This window comes from Rhopilema esculentum, chromosome 7 (genome assembly GCF_057945365.1).
Source record: "Rhopilema esculentum isolate cy_ngs chromosome 7, ASM5794536v1, whole genome shotgun sequence".
Classification (NCBI taxonomy): Eukaryota; Metazoa; Cnidaria; class Scyphozoa; order Rhizostomeae; family Rhizostomatidae; genus Rhopilema; species Rhopilema esculentum.
This window is the reverse complement of record NC_142821.1, coordinates 12,595,193-12,617,348: the sequence shown is the minus strand read 5'-3', so window position 1 is coordinate 12,617,348 and position 22,156 is coordinate 12,595,193. Positions and strand designations below refer to the sequence as shown.

The 22,156-nt window shown below is 36.0% G+C and overlaps 1 protein-coding gene across 1 annotated transcript in view; it reads right to left on the bottom strand.

Annotated features, from left to right (window-relative positions):
- Nucleotides 1–22,156, bottom strand: part of LOC135683356 (neurofibromin) — a 43,098-nt gene that overhangs the window by 6,026 nt on the left and 14,916 nt on the right. Inside the window, exons 24-63 of the mRNA XM_089109242.1 lie at nt 21,920–22,088; nt 21,431–21,570; nt 21,163–21,235; nt 20,801–20,940; nt 20,098–20,211; nt 19,395–19,567; nt 19,081–19,151; nt 18,524–18,664; nt 17,854–17,937; nt 17,175–17,347; nt 16,607–16,699; nt 16,390–16,432; nt 15,456–15,537; nt 15,203–15,279; nt 14,566–14,663; nt 14,119–14,268; nt 13,116–13,220; nt 12,284–12,395; nt 12,110–12,165; nt 11,235–11,358; nt 10,571–10,708; nt 9,743–9,853; nt 9,290–9,334; nt 8,385–8,486; nt 7,782–7,916; nt 7,448–7,516; nt 7,090–7,207; nt 6,674–6,759; nt 6,149–6,246; nt 5,253–5,343; nt 4,875–4,961; nt 4,492–4,611; nt 3,720–3,837; nt 3,198–3,338; nt 2,396–2,464; nt 1,838–1,989; nt 1,492–1,553; nt 948–1,062; nt 629–709; nt 301–351 (exon numbers count right to left, since the gene is read on the bottom strand). Of these exons, the coding sequence (XP_088965368.1) occupies nt 301–351; nt 629–709; nt 948–1,062; nt 1,492–1,553; nt 1,838–1,989; nt 2,396–2,464; nt 3,198–3,338; nt 3,720–3,837; nt 4,492–4,611; nt 4,875–4,961; nt 5,253–5,343; nt 6,149–6,246; nt 6,674–6,759; nt 7,090–7,207; nt 7,448–7,516; nt 7,782–7,916; nt 8,385–8,486; nt 9,290–9,334; nt 9,743–9,853; nt 10,571–10,708; nt 11,235–11,358; nt 12,110–12,165; nt 12,284–12,395; nt 13,116–13,220; nt 14,119–14,268; nt 14,566–14,663; nt 15,203–15,279; nt 15,456–15,537; nt 16,390–16,432; nt 16,607–16,699; nt 17,175–17,347; nt 17,854–17,937; nt 18,524–18,664; nt 19,081–19,151; nt 19,395–19,567; nt 20,098–20,211; nt 20,801–20,940; nt 21,163–21,235; nt 21,431–21,570; nt 21,920–22,088 (4,207 nt within the window). The remainder of the gene's footprint in view (nt 1–300; nt 352–628; nt 710–947; nt 1,063–1,491; nt 1,554–1,837; nt 1,990–2,395; nt 2,465–3,197; nt 3,339–3,719; nt 3,838–4,491; nt 4,612–4,874; nt 4,962–5,252; nt 5,344–6,148; nt 6,247–6,673; nt 6,760–7,089; nt 7,208–7,447; nt 7,517–7,781; nt 7,917–8,384; nt 8,487–9,289; nt 9,335–9,742; nt 9,854–10,570; nt 10,709–11,234; nt 11,359–12,109; nt 12,166–12,283; nt 12,396–13,115; nt 13,221–14,118; nt 14,269–14,565; nt 14,664–15,202; nt 15,280–15,455; nt 15,538–16,389; nt 16,433–16,606; nt 16,700–17,174; nt 17,348–17,853; nt 17,938–18,523; nt 18,665–19,080; nt 19,152–19,394; nt 19,568–20,097; nt 20,212–20,800; nt 20,941–21,162; nt 21,236–21,430; nt 21,571–21,919; nt 22,089–22,156) is intronic.

The following is a 22,156-nucleotide window of genomic DNA, read 5'->3' as shown; positions in this document are numbered from 1 at the left end:
AAGAAATTTCAAAAATTATTATTTACACGTCCATCATAAATATTTCCATACTTAGCTTTTAAATCTGATATAAAAAGAGAACTATGTGCTAAAATTGAGAATTATTTGTATTTTCCATCAATTTAGCTACCAATCTTAGGGAAAAGATAAAATTTTCCATAATATCAAAATTCTCGAATTCTTTAAAAAATGCAACGAATTTCGTAATTACCCCTTCTTTATAGTGTCCTATCGCTATTGTATGTCGTTACAAACGTACGAAAAACAAGCTAAAAGCGGAGAACGACAAGAAGTTTATACCTGCAAAATTCCAACAGCAATCCAGAAGAGTCCTCTGTGGTACCTTGATCCCTGCGGAAAACACTCGTTGAGAAACATTGAATGAGAAACTAATAAAAACACTCTTCATTTATGCTTGACAAAATGGCAAAAAAGATAATGTATTAATAATGTATCAAGACTGCGTAAGGATGTAAAATATTTGTGTTCTTAGTAGTTAAACATTGATCATAAACAGAAGGCAGGAAGGGCCAAAACGACGAGAAACGATCCAGCAAACATGAAAGATGATCGAAGTACATGCAATTTTTTTATTATGTTTAAATTCACTCAAATATTAGAAGCAAACCTGCGGCAATAATGGTTGGAGCTTTGCCAGGCACATTATCACTGATTCGATCAGGCGATTTTCATTGTAAACCCCGACAGCCTGAAGAAATGGTATGAAATGAAGGAACTGTTTATACATAGAGAGGCATGATAGAAAATTACAATCATGGATTACCTATTCTGAAAGAAAAATGAAGGTAGCATGAAAATGGCGCTTGAAAACAGAAAATACTAAAGAAAATTAGGATAATCGTAAAAATCAATCGATAACGAGAAGTAAGAAAAATTGCAAAGGTAAGGAAAGAGCAATGACAAATACCTAAATAAAACTAAGTTACCTTGACTAAAACTTGCAGCAAACTTCTAATAAACGTGTCATCAACTTCCTTGCTTATGCAGCCAAGGACAATGATGGAACGAGACTGCAGTGCGGGATTGTGGGTATACGCGAATCTGAAATGGAATTAGTATTTTGATGGACATTTCCCGGTGAATAAAGATGATACGCTGTCCTTATATTTACATTGCATTGGGTATAGCTGTGGCTGAAATGCATTATTATGAGTTGCTGCGATGGAGCAGACCACATGGGACAGAGGACAAAAACTCAAGATTATTCTAGTTTTATTGCCTGTGGGTAAATGCTTTGAATAAGCCGTGTTTTGTTGTGTGAAAAATAAATCCTCTTTTAGTATCAACTCAAAATACAACCTGCTTACAAAAATGACACTGGATTTCAGTAGATCCAAACCCTACTTGAATCTCGAAACAATATCATACTGAGATAATACGCAACTAGATTTAACACAACAACAACAACAACAAAAAACAATCCTTTGCAAAAACCCTTTAAAGAAAATGACTGAAATATAATTGCCTTACCCAAGAGCCAATTCGTGCCACCGCCGAACCCAGTTGCAGTTAGGGATGTCCATAGCACACGCCTCAAAGAGAAAAATACTGTGTTGAGATGAAGCATAGCAAGAAAACCGATAAAGAGAATTTATGAATGGAGACATTTTCTTTAAACAGTCAATGGAAATCTGACTTCAAAAATCAAAACATGCCTAAATACATAGTGTAACTACTTCACAGTGCATCCTTGAAAATATTATGGAATGTTATCTAGCTAGTTGTATTAACGTTGTATGAAATTGCACAAGTTGCTTATAAGGTCAAACAAAATCCACTAATAAGGGTATGCACGGCAAGTTGCAGGTCATTTTACCTCCATAATCTCAAGCAATGATTCTACAATTGTTTCCAGAGCTGACATAGAAATTCCGTCATCCTCCGATTCTGCATTGAACGTACGACTTCGGCTGCGACCAAATGACGATTGGAATGCCTTCGCAGGAGCTGACTTCACCTTAGAGATTCCTTCGAAAAAATTTACATAAGTGACGTCTTCGGAAAAACTTTATGAATAATAACAAGATTATAGTTAAGCATTTTTTAACCTATTCTTTATGTGGTCGAGTCTATTTGAACGCCAAGATCGCTATCAGGTCCATCTTGGTGCTTTATGGTCTTGAAATGCTCGAGCATATCAACAGGTTGAGCAGGAAAATACATATTCACATAGTTAAAGACAACTTGCCTCAAAAACTGTGAAACATGTATACCACTTTTAAAGACAAACTATTGATAAATTCAACTATTATAGTGAATATTGATAAACAAAAAATAAATCGCAAGTTTTTTTAGCAAACCTTAAAACATGTATTTACTTGAAGTCGTCCTGTTTGGTATTCCTAACAAATCACTTTTTAATTAAATCACTTACCGAATAAAAGATAGTATTTCTGCTCGGAAAAATCTTCTAGTCTGGCTTTAAGCAACTTCTGTGTTCTGCCTTTAAAAATAAATCAACAAAAGTACATTAAATCTTTACTTGATTAGACTCCACTGAGGTCGTATTCACACTTAAAAGTTCAATCTTCACCACTGATTGTTTTCATAGGGAGGTTTTGAAAACTTCATTTAAGGGTGAAGAATTTTGTTGACACTATTTCATCATTTCGTAATACATGTTTTGGCAAATAATGTTTAAAAGGTGACAACTTTACATGTAATATGATGTTAGCAAAAAAATAATTTAAACAATAGAGTTCATAAGTGATGATGTCTTAAAAATATACTTTTAACACTTTTTTCGTGGTACAAAATTCAAGATAGCGTTGAAAAAAGCAACCATTTTGAATTATGCTAAAACGTTTTGTCTGACACTCTTCAGATTATGAAACGCCAGAAAATAGATCGAAATTTTTTTCTGAGTTTTCGAAATAGATCGAAATAACATAAGGCATCATATACCACTGAATGTGCCAAATTGCAAATATGGTTTTACAAATATGGTCACATGGGCAGGCTATTTCCCCATCATATCCCTGTCTCTCTTCAAAAGTTTTTGGACAAAGACAAAATAAACTGTAAACAGTTGCAAGCTTGAAATCTTTCAATGGCATGGTTTTGAATATTTGGAGGCAATTTAGCGTTCTTTTAGGTTACATGGCGAAAGTAAAAGCGCTAAACACATCTTTATTTTCTTGATTGCCTTTGTTGAAAGCAACCAATAGCAAACGCACCTTTGAAATGGATTCCTGAGCACGTGAGCAGTGACTGCAAGGAATTGATGACCAGCCCATGAATGGAGGCTTTTAGAGACAGGGGTCCAGTTGATACAAGCAAAGTGATCACGTGGAAGATCTCTGGCAGATGATTGGCCACTGTTGAGAAGAAATGAGATTAAACTTTTTAGCTAAAATAAAAGTTTTTTGAGAATACGATAAAAAATCGCATTTCCTCATTACACTCCAGTATATATCAACTCTTTCTCACATTTTATCGACCCATGGGTTCTGACTTTTCGTATTGTGAAGAAACTCCTCAGAGAAAACAGACTTTATCATGCAATCTTAAGAGCGCTATGCAATTCTGGTGTTTATTTAAGGAGAAGGATATTTTTCCCGCATTACAAACGCTTCATTCGCGTTCACTTTCTTTGTTGGTTAAGGGATGTTGGCACTTTCTGCAAAATCGGTTAGCTCAGCTCATCAAGGCTGATATCCAGAAATATATGTTTACAACATGTATCGTAATGGCATTACCATCCAAACAATTATTAAATGACAGCATAAGGAGATATCTCGCAAGAATGGCAATGTCATCCCACATCAAGTGACGCTCTAAGCTTCCCGTTGGTGACATGCTGGTTCGACCAAGGACCTGAAATGAAATGATTTCGTGTCAACCAAGACAGCAAGGCAATTTTTAAACAACAAAGTTGGCTATGAAATTATCCTGATTCTATTAAAAAACATTCAAACAGGAAGACGCATTTGGTGAGACATGGCCACTGAAGGAGGGAACAATGCATGTAGATGAACCTTACCCTTTTGAAGTCAATTAGGGGGCCTACAATTACAAGTTTACTCTTTCACAAAGGAGAAGACCCCTTTGAGGAGTTTCTGGCTTCTGTTTTGGAGAGTACCCCTGAGACTTTAGAAAACTAAAATTTTCCATGATTCAACTTGTTCTTTATAATTCTGTTTCTTAACTCATTTTCCGATGGTTCTCCTTTGAGTAACAAAATTCTTCGAAAATTCGTTTTGGCAAGAGTAAGGTAGACTGTGTCATCATCAACAAAGACAATGAATAGGATTCGACTTAAGACACATCTTTGTGTTACACAATTGTAAGAAGACGAAAAGATTATTTTTGTGATTTTTTTCATATATCATGGCTAAAACAAGCCAATTAACCAGTATAACAAACTGCTTCTCTCGATATGTCGATTGAGTTCCAGATTCAGCTTTTCCATCTGTCTGCAGTGGACAAGCATTTACACGCCAACTGGGCAATGACAACAAATTAACTCACCGTGTTTAGCCGTTTTATGATTTTGCTAGAAACCAAAGGGACATTGGCAGCAGCTAATGCCACAGCGGTATCTGCCATAACTTCTGCCTTTAAGGAGCCCAGGCCGCCTGTTGCACTGGTCTGTTGAACGAAGAAAAACAACGAAATATAAATTTGATTTCAACGTATCTAAACATTGTCACATTAACATCAAGGTCATTTAGGCAACGTACTTGAAAACAATACCATTAGATTCAACTACCACTTGTCTTTTAGCTCGATGAAAAGATTTTATAGATAAATTCACAGCAAGATGAGTAGAATCGTTTAACGTTACGATAAATTATTTCAAAAGATTTCCTAGAGCATTTTGATGTTAATATAATACTGAAAATGATACCAACCTTGATAAAACTGTCCAGTACGACATCCAACAGTTCTGGAAGCTTTCCAATATTACCCCAAACTTTCGCCTGAATCGACGGGTTCATCTACAATGCGACATAAGATGGTTCGAGAAACATAATTTGCATTGGAAATAAACAGACGGGCTCCTGTTGCAATGTAGCCAGATTAGGCTTCTACAATACATGGCATATTCTGTATGGCTAATGACACGTACAATGTTTACATTTAGACCCACTACGAGGTTCAGGTCATCAATCTATCCCGTGAACCTTAAGATTAAAGCATCGCTGGAACTCAATTACAGAATGCATATCAGGTCTATGATGTCACACTTTGGTAGCCTGGTAGCGAGATAAAAAATGACGTAATTTCACCTGTCGCTCTTTGATTGTCATCTGAATTAGTTTGTCCAAAATTTGACAAAGTTTTGTTCGCGAAGGGTCATCAGAAACGCACTTGCAAAACCTGGAGAGAAACAAAATTTATAATAACTTTAAAACTCTACAGTTTGAAAAACAATGAAAAAGGTTCTGATTAAGATTTGCAATTAAAACTTTAAAATTTTAAAATTCTAATGCAGCTAGGTAGTTTAAACTTTGAATTCATACCGTGAAGAAGAAGTTCTGCATTCCGATAAAAAATTCTGATAATATACAGGATCTTAATTAGAACTACATAGTAAATTTTCTTTGGAGAAAGGCACATAAGGGCATCCTTTGGAAATACCGAAATCTGAAACCGTCAATGTGGCAATTAAGTGGGAAAAAACAAATTTCGGTTAACGGTTTTGAAAATGTTTGAATAATCAAAAAGAAAGCCATAAGAACAGATGAGCTCAGAAGAATCTTCTCAGCTTTTCCTGAGTAGGCTGTTAGACAAAACATCGCAAACTCTGGTGCTTTTGCTCGACGTCACAGATAAATATGAGGCTCGTAGATAACCACATACATTGTAATTTAACGCATTGATTGTTTGTGTCTCAGAGTGTCACAGCCAATAAGATCATTATTTAACGTACAACTCATACGTTTATCTATGTTGCCTGATGATCAAATTAAGTTGTAGATAAGTCTGTCTTGTTCTATACAACCGTTCTGTAAGGCTCCGTGTGTTGCTAACAAGCACTTTACAACCGACAGATTGATAAAAATTTGCATTATTTTAAGTTTAGAGTCGCAACAGCAGTAACCTCGAGCCGACAAGCGTAGCTTTATAAGAATAACGAAAAAAGGCACATATTAGCATGAGCACACATCAAAATAGAACGTACTTTGTTAAATTCGGCAACCACGGGGCCATATATTCTAGGCAGAGGTGCTTCAGTTCAAAGTCTGATAAACTAAAACCATTTATGCATTCATCCAAGAACTGAAAAAGATATGATGAAAAATTTTATGGATGGTAATAAATTTCTAGGAAGTCTTCGATTTGAAATACAATGTTGAATGCAGAAATACAAAACGAGACTCAAGATAGCAGCTGGCAAATACTTTTGGTGGTTACAAAATTCGCACCAGTTCTTCGAATAAGATACCTGTTTTTAATATAAGAACAAAAATATTACACAAAAATTTAGGCCAGCTCATATTTGCACTTTCTCAGAAAATACTCTTAACATTCCGAATGAATATTCCGGATAGCCCAACTGTTTTTGATTCGAATAAAGAATTGCAAACGGTTAACGTGATTATTTTGGTCCTCTTCTTCGATGAACAACCTTACAATCTAAAACTGCAGAAAACTTCCAACAAACCTAACAACCAAGAAAACAACTTAAGCAGCTCTAGGCACTCACCTCTAATGTCATATTGGGCTCTCGTTTGGCCAACTGTTCGCTTATACTTTTTATAAACATCGTGTTGTTTGCTGGGATACATAGTCCTGTATGTGACAAAATGTATACATTCATAAAATGCTCTAGACAGTGAAAACTCTTGTGTATTTAAATATCATTGTTCTGTTTAATTTGACAAAAAGCGGAAAAAATGAAAACAAATCTAGATGGCATGATTCTTTATTTCACTACAAAAAGGTAAAAACGTTTATATTCAAACCGGGAATAAAAATCACGCTGAGCTATGTTGCGTGCTTTTTATGTGATATGTGATGCTTTGTCAATATTGCAAAAGATTTGCAATAGTCTTTTTCCAAAAGATTTGAAAAAAGCAAACGCAAAAATAGTATGAGGTTGTACAACGGAATCATCTATACCTCTTGCTTCTAGAAGTCGTTCCTCTACGTGCAGGTTGAAAGTAGCTGTCAATGCGCAGAGCAAATTATATGCAACTAAACGCAGGCTTGGGTCTTTGCTTCCAAGGTTCAACAGGGCCTGAAATTGTTTGACAAAAAATCATTAAATACCATGATATATTGAATGAGCTGACACAAAATACAGAAATTATGATGATGATATTTAAACACTAAACATAAATGTAGATGGGAGAAAGCAAATCGAATAATATAAGGAGCTATGTTTACTTTACTTTGTAAAATTTGTGGCCAACAGGATAATAATAAATAAATAAATGAAATCGAAATGATTAGCCCAAAACAACAATAAAAGACAAACCATATTGAGCAGTGTTCCTGGGACATCTTTAGGCCGAATTTTCTTTTCAGCTGCCGATGTTTTGGAACCCTTAGAAAGATGTATCGACTTGAAATAAAGTTTCTCAATACATACAAGAACAGTTCATAAAACTTTAAAATATAAGGCTTTAATGGCTAGCAAGAGAGAAAAATGACTTACATTTGAAAAACAGATGATAACAGAAGTACAGTTAAAGCTTAAGCGTTATTTTTTAATATAAGTGTGTAATCAATTCAATTATGTCGCTGACGTGCTGGTGCATACTAATAGTCAAAAGAGAATTAGTGAACGGGTTCTAGAAAATAATTCTTACCGGTTGAGAAAGTTTCCACCTTGACATGACTCGGTTCACAGCAACTGTTATTTGTTCCGCGCTTGCGCTAATAAACCGGAGACCAGGTCCTCCAATCGAAAAATGCAGTTCTAGAAGATCTTCTTGAAAGTAGGCCTAGAGAAGAATTGGCGAAGGTTCAAGCAAGAACAAAAGCTGAGCAGAACACACATCGATATGGCGCTCAATGTCCCAAGATCAAAGTGGAAATTGTTGAAGTTATAGGCAAATTCATTTGGAATAAAATATGTAACAGGAAATTTTAAAATTTTATCTAAAATATGAAGAAAGCCTCAGCTGATGAGACCCAACTGATTCAACTCTTACAATCCTATTAAGATAAATTCCTTTCTGCGATGTCGGGTTTGATGCTCGTTCAATTAACAAAAAGTGTGTGCGACTATCGGCAAATGTTTCTCATGTTCGGATACTTAAGTCCTGCATCTGAATCCTTGCAGCTGAATAGATAACGGGAACACAATAAACTCGAAGGCGATAATACATTGGATCTCGAAAGTTGATCAAAAGTAGACAGAATTGAAGAAGAGAACCAGAATGGCATATAGAGCCCGCAAAGTAGTTCACCTGTTCAATTTCTGATGCATAAAACACGTCGTTCACAGAACAGGTATAACCAAGAACTTTCGCTTTTTCTGCTGCTTGTATCTGCACTGAAGTTGGTCCGACCTGAAATGTTAAATTGCCATTTTAAGCTTCATGCAACATGAAGAAGCAAATGTGAAGAGAGTATGTTTTACAAAATATATAAACCTTCTGTTTTTTCAATATGATTGTGTTTGCAGAACTGCTTTGTACTGTAAAATTCAGGCACAGACTTTTTATAATCTATTCATCTAAATTGAACACGCTTATGTTACAAATTGATCCGTCTAAAAAATATCTTAAGTTGAGAACAAGCTGAGCAGAATTGCGAGGCGAGGAGACTAGTTGAGTGCCCCCAATCCACTGGCTATGCTCCTGACTTAAACCTATTAAAAATTAGAAAGGTTTTATAGCACCATTTTCTTGGCCGCGGGAAGGTTCGCCATTTTTCTGGACTCTGCTGTGAGGATGGCTTAGTGGTTAGGGCCGCGGACTATGAATCCAAGAGTCCGTGGTTCGAGAACCTGGCATGACCAAACTTGCACTTAGAATAAGGAGAGTCGCCAGCTCTCGGTAATTCCAGGCATAGGAATCATGAGGTGTAGTCACAATGAGAGGAAGGACCAGACCACTGCTCGATAACGGTGGCCTCTCGGTGTCCTAAAGATACCTTTTAAAGCTACGTAGCAACGAAAACAAATGCTTTGACATGCATAAAGGCATGCGGTACGTTCGTTTGAAGAACATTTTCTCATATACTTCAATGATATCTTAAAAAAGTTAAATAGCCAGCAATTAGTTTTGTCGTAAGATTCAATATATAAGAGCTATCGATACCACTTAAAGTAACAGACGATCAACAATATTCAACAATACTTTAAATGTACCTTGATAAAAACAGTTCCTTTGTTGATTCGCTGAGCCGAGAAAACCTTTCGAAATAAACACAAATCATCAGTTATGTGAACAGGCAGATATTCTTGCAGTAAACACATTATATATCCAATATAATAATTTCGAAAAAGAAATTCGCATTTTCACTGACATACTTTGTAGTATTAGTTCGTGCTTGAATTTATAATAATTACTGAATTCGTAACGTGAAGAGCAGACAATGAGGTAAAGATTTAAAAACGACGAGGAAAGTTCAACTGTAGCAAGACAAGCTCAAGAGCCTTGAACACGAGATTTGAACAGGAGAATTAGCAAGATGAACATATATAATGTACAATTGCTGACGTATAATGACAGTCTAATTTTCAATTACCTACTTTATATATGAAATTCATATATAAAGTTTTAGTAAGGAAGCAAGCACGATAAAAATGCGTAAAACGTACTTTTAGGTCGTCTTCTAAAGAAGTTGTTGAATTGGGCAGCTTGAGCTCATCCTGTGCCAGGTAGTCATAAAAGCGATTCAAAGAGTCGATCAACAGCACGTTTGATTTTCCCTGCATATAAACAAAAGATCACGTTAAAATAACGAAGGCTAGATACTAGACACTGATGAATATCCTAAACCAACTAATCAATCCATTGGTTGAGATCTCCAATTAGCGAATACCTTGAAGTGGCTTTGCTTAGGCCTGTATGCGTTATTATTTCTTTCTCATCGATCATGCCATAACCGTGACATCCCCTTGAGTCATTCAAGGCATCGCATACAACAGGACATCCCCTTTTACATTGTTTGAAACTTAATCCCTCAAAGTCATGCAGACTCAACTCCTCCCGCTTTGAACCTAAATCTTTCCTTCTCCATTACATCACGCTGCATCATCACAACATATACCAAACAAATCTTTACTCAGTACATATACTTTTAGCACTTCAGTTTGTATAAAAGTGCGTTAATTTGTGATTCAGTTAGTGAGTTCAGATCAGAGTTCTTCAGGGGAGCTATTGCCTCTCTCTCTGACACCAAAACCTCCCAAATTTCCGTCCTGTGATTCAAACAGTGTCCTAACAACAGACAACTTCCGACAACAAAGGGTAATTGGGCAGTGAGACAGAGTATAGGGATCTTTCACTGTACTTTGCCAATTTCATGAATCGATACATGTTGACATAAACATGATAACCGTGATTATAGAAATAAATATGTACGAAACCGTTAATAATAAATAACAACGGTTGAAAAATAATAATGAGTAAAATAACACTCGTACCTTAAAGGGAGCGAGTGTGCGTTCGTGGACTTTAACAAATTGGCGCACGCTGCTATTCACGTTGTATACATAGATTACTGACAAGCTTTTGAATTGTGCTTCTGGGAGCACAGCGAAAGCCTTTGCCAAGGTTTCCGGCTAAAATGCAACGAAGAATAGTTGCTGAGATTATTCAAATTTAATCAATCGCATGTTTCTGCTTAACAAAAACTAATGGGAAGATAAGCAAATCATGTCGATGGTTTGCAAGATGGAGTTGTAAAAGCTATCCACTGATTGTAGTTTCCCTTTTAAAAATTCATTGCAATTTGTAGTTCATCTATTAAAAATAAATGTAGGTAAGGTTTGATGCAATGTCATTGCAAGCAAAGACGTATGAAAGACATTTCAGGAATTTTCTAAGCAATCTTTCATGACATAAAGTTATATTATACATTTTCCGTGGAAAGTCAGTCCAATATTCTCCACGGTACAAACTATACCATCTGTAGTTTTATAGTTTCTTAATAACTGCAATAACAATTATCTGCACTTCTTGCTACAGACAATACATATGCTAAAACCTGGACCAAAACATATTCACCCCCATCGTCATCTAATTGTTATTTCCTCTTTGCTTTCTAAAAAACATTAATACGCAGCCAACAATCAAGCAGAATCGAACCTTGAATCTGTTATCTGGCCCTGTGTGAGTGAAATCGAAGATGACTTCCCATGATTGGCCGTATACTGGTTGGAGTGTTAAGAACACGTGGTAGATAAGGATTTCGTCGTTAATTTGGTCGGCTCTGGGGATAAATAATCAATTTTATATATTAATTGTTAAAATGGCTCAAGTATATGTTGTTGCTTAGTAAAATGATTTCCATGTATGCTTAAATCCACTTTCTCTACAGATAACAACCACGCCCTTCTGAAAAGCTGTCAACATGAACTGGCCGGAATTAGATACCAAATGACTACAATGTTGAACTAGGATATACTTCTTTTTCAAACTTGCATCTTTATGTATGTATAAAATTACTTTATCTATATTAGCAAGCCCACTCCTAAAAACAGCAATAAATGACGTACCAAGATTACAGTTCTCAATTGCCAATCATTGAATCTTTGATAGCATGTTGGTCAACTTTTGCCATCAGTCAAAATGCAAAGACACTAAATCAATGCGGAAACGTCTGTGTTGAGCATCAACTAATTACACAACCAGGTATGGCATTCAGTATTTGTAAAGGACATGTTGGGAAGGAGAGGAAGCGAAAGAACCTAGTAAGTAACCTATCCCCAGTTCTTGCTGCCAAAACCATGCCAAAAGCTAACAATTTCAGTGCTGGCGATCTTAGAATTTATGGTAAGGGCGTGGCTTACTCTTTTGAAGAATTTAAGTTCTTCTTCTCCTAAACGAAAATGAAATAACGGATTTGCTATTTAGCGCAAGATGTTAAGAGTCATTTTATTATATTCGATATGATGGTCATTAGGTTTAGAAAATCAATGTTTAGTTCTTACTCCAAAATCTTAGAAAACTTCGAAAGATACCTGTATCTTCTGGCAACAAAATAGAAAACAGGATTTCCAGCTTTGGACTTTCCCTCCTAAAAATTGAGACAATGATTTAATATGAAAAACTACATTGAAATCAGCATATTTTACCGAATAAAACAAGAAAGCAAGCAGAAGATGTTGCTAGAGAATTAGACAGCAATGGCTTACCTGGTAGAATAGTTGAAGCGATTTAATTGCCTGCAGCTCATCGTTGTTTTGCCCTGCGTGTTTCATCATGAACTCTCGGAATTTTGAACCCATGCTGCTTGTTCGATGCCATCTGCAGGTAAAATGAGGCCCTTTACGATCCTAACTCTTAACAATGTATCTGAACTCATCTTTATTCGATACTAAACTGCACTGAAACTGGCATATATTTATACTAAGCAACAATGTTTATCCATGTCAAGAAAATAGACCAATACAGGGCAGAGGCTAAAATCAAAGGTGTCAAATTCCCTTGCAATAGAAAACTAGTGATGTAAACAAATGCACTGGCATTTCAAAAAGCCTTGCTTTAAGGTATGGTTTATAAAGGGTAGAATTTTTGCAATTGTGTTTAAGGAGTCTTTCTAGCTCAAAGCATAAAGAGCTGCCGTACTTCATCTAGATTGGGTGCCGTGTTTCAAGCAGCACAAAAAGGAGCCATTTCGGGACAGTGGTCTCGAATTTGATAGTTATTGGGGGTTAGCTGAATATTGGGGTTCTATGTCAAAAACGAAAATTTGAGATAAAAGATGGAAATAATCTTTGATGTTCAAGTTGACATGCAACCCATTTAAGAAAGGTTGCGGAATTTTTATAAATGATATCTCTTAAAAAACTTAATGACAAAAGGTAAATATTAGCTTAACACAAAAAATGCGAACATGAGTTTCCCAGGGCTTATGCTTTTTTTCTATTGCCAACCATTGGTGGATGATCACCATCGCTGCACTCTTCATCTCAACATAACTGTTTTACTAAGAAAATCCAAAAAAGTATGTAAACTGAAACTTACAAAGTTCCCTTTTGAAGCTTGGAAGGCTGATGGTCCGGCGGTCCCAAATGAGCAAGAAGTGTCACCAGTCTTTCAAAAGGACCTCTGCCTACAGATTTGTAGTCTCTGCAAATCAGCAATGCATTTAAGGTTAATGGTGTGGAGGACAATAAAGGTGCAAATTAACTCTTATTTCTTTAATATGCTAGCAACAAGCAAAGATGTCCAAGTGCTCAGTTTTTTGGTCCTAATTAATTAGATTTGGGATAGTCAAGGACATGGGTCTGTTAAGTTTAAGGGGGATCTTTGTCGATTGTGATGATCCGATTATTACCCCATTATATTGTCTTACCTCGGCAAACCAAATAAAACAAGATAATTTTTTTGCACTCTTAGGTCAGAAAGAAAAACAAGTCCTAAGGGTCAGGACCTGTTTTTACTGGAAATTTTACTTCCATCGATGTGATGAGCTGCTTTCACTGAAAATTCCCTTGCAATAAAATTAACTGCAAATTGGTTTTAGAATACAGAAACAACGAAGGTGAGAGAAACACAGGAGTAGGACATCTACTTCAGTAGAACGTTGCAAGTATAGAACATTCTTTTTCAAGAGTCAAGCTCTTCGTGGGTAGTGCTTTGAAAGTGCACATGGCAAAAAGGTCCAGGGTCAATGGCTCTAAAATAAGGCTCTGATCTAAAGATGTTTTTGATTGTGAAATTTATGTTTTTGGTAATGCCTGGCAATACAGGTGTCTGGTAAGAATAGATGGCTCAGAGGACAATGTCCTTTAAAAACGCTATGATTTGCCACGCAAAAAAGAGCTTCATCAAAGAAGGTGCTTCATAACAAGGTGCTTCATCACAAGGTGCTTCATCAAAGAAGTCAGCCTGTGGTTTCTCGAAATCTAAGGTATATACATTTTTGGAGGGTGAATTAATGTACCAACAGACCTAGGCTTACAAGTTTTAAAAAAAGTCTTTTAGCCCTTTTTATACCAAAGATGCAAAGAACATTGCGACCCACCTGTTCACCGACAAATATTGTCCAATATTCTCTTGTTTTGCCCACAAAAGTTTGTGAAGTGCAGCGATATCGTAGTCATTAAACATGGAGTACTCGATGTCGACTTGGGCCTTGGTCTCCAGGGAATTTGCCGAAAGCGCGGCGAAAAACCTGAAATACATAAGGGATTCGTTACCGCTATTATGAAAGAATCCCAAAGGTATTGAAGGCCATTTTTATATTATGGAAGTGATAAAAAAAAGAAGGGGGCCAAGGTGTGATCCATGTGGAACTCATACTTTTAGGGCCCTATTTTAAAACAACGTTGAGTAAACTTGAGTTGCAGTATACACCAACTTAATGATAAACTTCTGAGCACGTTTGTGGTTGCTAGTAGATTCTCAACACAAATGCATTAAAAATATGAATTAATTTTGACTGGTCATAAAAAATCAAGCTTTTTCTCACCCGTGCACTTTCTCAAAATGGTCTGTCAAAAAGTTATTAAAAACTTCCATATGCGGCTCCTTTGTGAATAGTATCTGGTTTGCTAAATTCTGCAGAATCTGTAAAAATGAAGGAAAAAAATAAAAATAGGGCGTAAGATAGCAAGAGAGCAAGTTCCTGTTCAATTCTGATATGATGATTATCTAAATTATATGCTGATCGAGTGACGTCTAGGGGATGACAATTAACCAAGATAATAGTTAGAGAAAAGAAATTAAACAGTCAGTCCTAAAGCATACCTTTGCATTTATAATGAAAGTTGTCAAGGTATCAAGGGGTAGCATGGACGGACATTTAGGCCGAGTGCCTTCGCATATGATTCGAGATTCGCAAAGCTGTGTCAAATTGTGACCTTATGAAAAAGCTGCGAACAATAACAGACCTTTTCTACATTCAACTGGAAAGTTATAATACACACAACACTGCTAATAAAATCTACTTTACAACAATACAATACCACGGGAACGATACCCCGGGGAGCAAAAGGCTGTGACTACCCCATGGCCATTACATAAAGTTAAAACTACAATTGACTGTCTCAAACCATATGTCACAAGAATTTTGAGATCAGAAAAGTCTCTAATAAAGCGAGACTCACCTTGGAGATGTACCGCAGGCCTCTACGCATTTTATCTGACGGAGGATGTTCGAGAAATCCAAATGTATGTGGAGACACTAAAACAGAAAGGAAGATGGTTATGACAATCACATGGTCACTAGGCAACCTCAACCTAAGATCACAGGGGAACCAAAATTAAGGAACATAGGGTAACGTTCAAATGTAAGGTCAAACGCTTATCGGTTAAATTAACTTACAAAGACAAAATGAAGGCAAGATTTAACTGGAATACCTATTGCTGGGTTGAGAAATCTGAGGAAGACAGCGCTTGAAACAGCGACGTAAGTTTCAGATGGAAATCGTTCCTGGACGGCCTAAAACAAAGAAGCGTCGTAATGAGGCCGGGTCGACAAGAGGGCTGATTGAATAAGAGGCGGGAAAAACGGAATGTAAGTAAGGTAAGATCAAATCAGATGAATTTTCAGCTTACTTTCGGTCGATATCAGACATTTATTCTCTTAAGATTGTACTTTAGTATGATATGTTTCCGGTATTTAGTACAATCTTCAAATTTTGCGGTATCAAAAACAAATCAGGTAAGATTTGCTTACTATGATGAAACAACTCTCCGTCAGGGTAAAATGCATGTCTTATATATTATTTCAGGAGTTAACTGCCTAGAGACAGGCAGTTAAAAAATCTAAGTTTGGATTCAAAATTCGAAGCATACAAAAAAGATAATAACTATGCTTTATGATCAAAGTGCTGTTTTCACTTATAGTGACTGTGACTTATAGGACGAAAAGTCTTAATTCAGGGAGATTGTAAAATTGCAGTAAAAGATTGTAAAATAGGCTCTGAAAGTTTTCAAACACAATATAGCAGAAAAGGAACTCAGTTTGAAGAATAAAAAAGAAGTCGACGAAGATCTGCATTTATACAATTTTTAGCAACCATTCATATCTTGTTAAGAAACTTTATCCGTGACTATCCTCAGAATTTTTAAAAAGGTAAAACATAGAATTGACTTCCAAAATCTTCAAAAAAATTGTGCAACTCTGCAGTTGTAAGTTGAACTTATATGAAATTATTAAAACGAACGGAACTGGGTTTGAATTCGGCTTACTTGGCTTGGAAAATCTTTTCAGAAGACAGAAGATGAGGAGCAAATTCTAATGTTAACATGAAAAATCTCCGAGTTACTGAAAAATTCTAAAATAGCAAACCTTGTTTAAGCAGTGGCAAAGACATGTCAGCTTTTCCGGGAAACTATGGAAGGCAAAGGAAAATAAGTCATAAAAAGAAAAATTTTTGCAAATGTACGAAAAAATTAAAACTGCAATGTGGTGATGATTTGAGATCTGGTGAAAACAAATGCGAATGAAAAAGATTCAGAAATGGAATGAAAAATTAAAAATTGGCAAAATATGAATTTTTCGTTACCTTTCTTTTGTTTCAACCAGTTGATTAACAAGCATCTTCACCAAAGTTAGAACAGAGTTCGTGTTGGCCTCTATATCATCACCATTTTCGATTCTGCAAATAGAAGCATAGCACGTTACATAGGAAGCATAGGAAAATGAAAAAGCAACGAAGCTTATAACAAGGCTATGTCGAACCTAAGCACGTTTTTACATTTTCATTCTTAAACATGCGAGTCATAGTGGAACTTTGATGAACTTTGTCTTTTCCTTTGCAATTGGTACAGTTTAGGGTTTATCTCTAGTAGTTTTCTTTTAGCTTTTTAGATTTGATAAAAAATAGCAAGACATCTTCCTGTGAACAAATAGTTGGATAGATAAGATATACACACATAAATTAAACTCAGACCATTAAGTAAACTATCATTTCTTTGTATGTTTCTCTGAATATTTTCCAAGTAATTTTTTGGTGTTAAACTTTGAAAAATGTCTTCCACGCACATTCACGAGCAAAAAGGAGCTAAGCAAAGATTTATCAATCATATTTTTTATTCTGCCGATCTCCCAAGCAAGTTTAAGTCAGCCCTCACCTGGTTGGGTCTACTTCGTACGACTTCTCTTTCTCATGGACCATAATCGCCATGCAAGGTGACAACAGCTCCTGCAGATACCCACAGCCGTAGAGCTTGAATGCGTATGCCATTGCCTTGCTTGCCAGGCTGTTACCTCGAAACAATGTCTGCATGCCCTCTGCCAACTCTACCTATTATGATATAAAACTCACATCGAGCATCCAACGATACTGTTTGTAAGCCATTGAGAACTGGCCTAAGAAAACGCATCGTGCACTCTGAATCCAAGGAGCTCTGGTCTACGAGCCTGAAAGCCCGCGTGGGAATTCGTGACTTTAGGGGTTAGAGAGTTCAAAGCCCCAGTAATAAAGTATCTATTGACTGCTACTCGATCGCTTCTGACAGAAAATCAAAAGTTCGACAAAAACGAAAATAAATGGCTACGTTCTCAACAAAAATAATGACAATCTGACTCAAATACAGCGAATCCCGAACACTTTGGGTATACCCTACATTTTTCCTCGTAGACATCATAAGTTTGTTTGCAGAAAACGAAAGAGAATTATACAAAGTCCAAAAGAATTCGTCGTTATAAAAGCAAAAGTTGTCGATAGCAAATCAAATAAATATTTCTATATTTCACAGCAAATCGCCAACTTTCATATAAATGTTGATTACAATGCACAATGTTGATTACCTCTTGCCGAAAAAGATTTGTCAGCAGCTCGGACAACATGCTCTTAGAGTCGAAAACATTGACAAAAACTTGAGTTAAGTCATCCTGCAACAAAAAATAAAAGTAGAAAAATTTGGCAAATGTGATAAAAATTGTCTTCATTTCACAGAAAAAGGTAAACAATTTAATAATAAATTAAGAAACTAGAAATTAAAAACTTAGCTTTGCAGAAATGATGGACAATAAATGAAAACATGAATGAAAAGTTGAGCGACTCCTTTGTCACAAAATTATCTGCTTCCAGCAGAAATTTGACTTTTGAACAAAAAACAAACAATTAAATTATTAGATGCCATATCCCCCGATCTTCATCTATTCAAACTTTCTCCATCTACTCCCGTATTGTGACCAAACAAAAAAACTAAAAGAGCTACAAAACTTTGAAAAAGAGCTGGACATTAAGGCTCGTAACAGTTTACTTAAAACTCGATAATCTAGTAATCTTAAAGCACTGTACTCTAAAACTTGTAAAAACATAGTTAAGTGAAAGTTAAAAATTAGAGCCTGTTTTTTTTAAAGATTCACTTTTTCAAAAGATATTCTCGGCGGGGGAGGTTGCGTAGGATCTTAATACAGGACCATTATTTTGTTCTGGTTTTATAGTAATGAAATCAAAGATATTTGTAAATACCAGCTGCTCTGATTGGACAACATTCGCAAGAGCCATTGCGATTGGCAGATCCCCATCCTCACTTAACCATGTGACCAAACCAATAAGCCTTTCAAACCTATCCTCCAGGACAGTGTCAGCAAGATTTTCAAATTCCGTCCCCTGAAAAGAAATTAAAAGAAAGTTGCAGTCTAACTATAGCTGGCCAGGTTTTGTAAACTCAGCGCAAGATGCACAAGTTTAAGAAATTGAAAAGCACATACAAAGGTACTGTCTCCTAAAAACAGGATCCTCGTGACCGTTTCCAAAAGAATCCATAAAAATTCGCTGTCAAACAACTGACAAATGCAAGGAAGGTCGTCAAAACAAAATATTTCAGCTACGCAAGCCAAATGCTGTCTTTTTCGTTTCTATACAACCAAGGCCTGCAAAGTTCAGGTTATTCGAGCCGAGAAAGAGTAAGTGCTTTCTTGACTCCAGTTACGGGAGGGTAGTGTGGAAAGTTCTCGACCCAATTGGGAATTTAGGTGTTTGTCACAAAGTGTACGAAAAGAAGATTGACTGTTGAAATCTCTCACCTGCTTCAGGATATCCGTCAGTACTTCCATGAAGGTTGACCTCGTTTGGGGGTCTTCGTGGTAACCAAGACCTAGAAGTGAGGACGTGTGATTGACATGTGTATCTTTAATGACAGTGTTTTGCAGACCACTGAAAAGCAGCTTTCCAAATTCGAAAAAACCTATACACATTAAAGTTTATTTGTCAATGAGTATACTGGTATCGAATAAAGTTGTTATGTGCGACAAACAATCTTATGTGTGAATGGTTACGATAAAGATTGCATAATTATGCTAAGTAAACAAGGAATAAACTTGAAAAACCAAGTAAATACCTATAGAATGCATAAGACCGCTGTCAATGTTTGCGCTGAGCATGTTTGACATGGCTTGGACCGTGCTCCCTCGCAGGTTGATAAAATGCGGCACAGGGACACCAGGTCTCACCGAGCCTTCGTCGTGGCCTTCATAGCATTTGTTGAGAATGTTCATGAACAGCGTGAAGTACCTTGAAGGAGTAGATGCAAATTACCAAAGTAGATTAGATTCGTATTACTGTAACTGGAGATTTCAATCAAGAGGATTATCTCCTTTGGATTACAAATTTACGTGTATACTTCAAAAGACGGTGTCGTGCTACGTTTATACCAAACAATAGTTTTTAATTTAAAACTTAGTTTTTAATTTTATTCTATCCAATGCTTGAACAAAAAACCAGTCACATTGTAAATCAAAGCCTTGGTTATGAACGGCAATCTTAATTGTAAAGCTTGATGTTCAGACGATGCAAAAGCTTTGAGATATGTTCTGTTACCCAGAAGAAGTCAGAACACAATGGCAAGATCAAAGAACAGCAAAGTTCATAAATTGAGCGTAGAAGGAGAGAGGTAAGTATGAGCATTAATTTCCATCTAATGGAAGCATTTTTAAAAATATTTTCCCTTTCTTTTAGAAACTCCTCTTCCAATACCAGAAATTTCCCAATAACTACAAAAACATTAAAAGCAGTTGAAAAGAAACTGACCAAAGATAACGTACTTAAGAAATAAGGATGATTTTGCCTCAGTGATATCTGACTCCACATTTTCTGGTTGCAAAGGCAAGCTTTTCAGCAGTGCCACAATTGCTTTCATCGCTGCTTCATCTAATGTCCTAAAAGTAGGGATTGTTAAAGAAAATAAGCAGTTTCTAAATAAATAATAATAACTTGACTTTATCTGTTCAGTTCTACATAATCATTCCTGGACAATTTTCAGATTTGTTTGGCAATCAATAAATTTCCTGGTATCAACCAAATAATTAAGCAACTTTGAAGCTGACGGTATATTTATAAATTTCTGATTGATAACAACATCCATATAACTCTACATCAATAATGATGGATGTTTGATGATCGCATTAAGCGTGAAATTCAGAGTTGCAACAAAGAATCGTCCTGTTTCAAACACCAAATAGCGTGCACAGCTCTTCCTATACGGCAACGAGCACACACAAAAAGACAATTATTTATAAGAATATTCTTCTACCTTTGTCTATATCATTTTTCTGTGTCTTGTCTATGTCTATATTAATATTCGTCAACCGGTTTTAAATTTGTTCTTCAAATAACAATAACAATGAAGTTTCTATGACTCTCACTTCTTATATCCACCAAATTAAGACAGATAAGTAAAAACATGCAAGAAAAGTGAGCAAGGCGTACATAAACAAGAAACAATAGAAATGAATACGATTTACAAACCAGGAGATTGCAAGAATTTCTGGAGCAACTTCTTCTATTTCTGTGGACGCATGTAAAACCCATTCGGTGATGTAATCAACCAATTTGTTTCTAAATTTCATTTCCTGGCGAAAAGCTAAATCCACCCGTCGTGCCATGATCTAGATTGGAAGCAAAACAGTTTAATAAACTTTCGTTGATACAAGAAATTAGATAAAATAAAAGGCCACATTCTAAACAAAACTATCTATTGCAAACTAAACCAACAGAATTAATCTGATCCATAAGGGTAGCAAAATAGTTTATCAAATTTGAAAACTTAAGGCACGTTTCTTTGCATAACATCCCAATGTCCTCATAGAGATGTATTCTAAGTAACTCACACTTTCAACGAGCTGGCACAGCTTCGATTTGATGATGAGGCTCTGGACTGTGACTGGAAGTGCCCTTACATACCTGGAAGATAAATTGGTATTGATAAATGATGCAAAGCAGTGTTTTCGGACTCGAATACCATGCTAACTTCCTATTTACTATGTTTGTAATGGAGTTGTTTATAACAAAAATCATCAAAATTTCTGAACAAACTGAACAAATACAAGAATTGAAGAGTCTATAAAAAGAACTTGAAAAACACGAAATCTTACTTACTTTATAATTGGCAAAATCAATTCCTCTGTTGGCATGTAGCCTAACATGAGAGTAACTTGATCTGACTTAGCATCCAGCATGCTTTTAAAAATGTAAATTATTTGTTCGATGTAGACTGTGTTGGATTCGTTGATTTCGACCTAAGAAAAAATTATACCGACTAGCCAGTTTGGCAAGTGTTCTTTACGTAATAAGCAATTTAACGGAAACTTTCGAATTTCAGGGTTTTACTTGCACTTTATACATATGTTTTAGCTTTCAACTGGTCTACGTAAAACAGGAAAAATAAAAGGTGATGGGCATGTGAAGACAAAAAAAGACAGCGTCTTAAAACATTATCCTTTCAGAACTTATAAAGAAACTAAAACACTTTTTGAATAAATAACCGACAAGTGACGAAAACTAAAACTTTCACATTTGAATGCGGAAACTGCCTTTATGACGAAAAGATCGAAAAGCGGTACAAAAGACAAAGAAAAGAGGCATTACCTGTCCCTCTGGGAAAAAACAGTGCTTCGTTGCCTTTGTCAAAGTGAAAAAAGATCTGAATAGAGCAGGACTCAAGTCGACTCCAAGGGATTCCTTGACACCACTTCGAACCTGAAGAGCTGTTTGCTCGTTTTGACAAACCAGAAGTGTGAGCAACTGGCTAATGAACCTGACGATGAAGGATTTGGGTAAGATTTTAATTAAATCAAAGATTGAACAATGTTTTCATACGAAAAT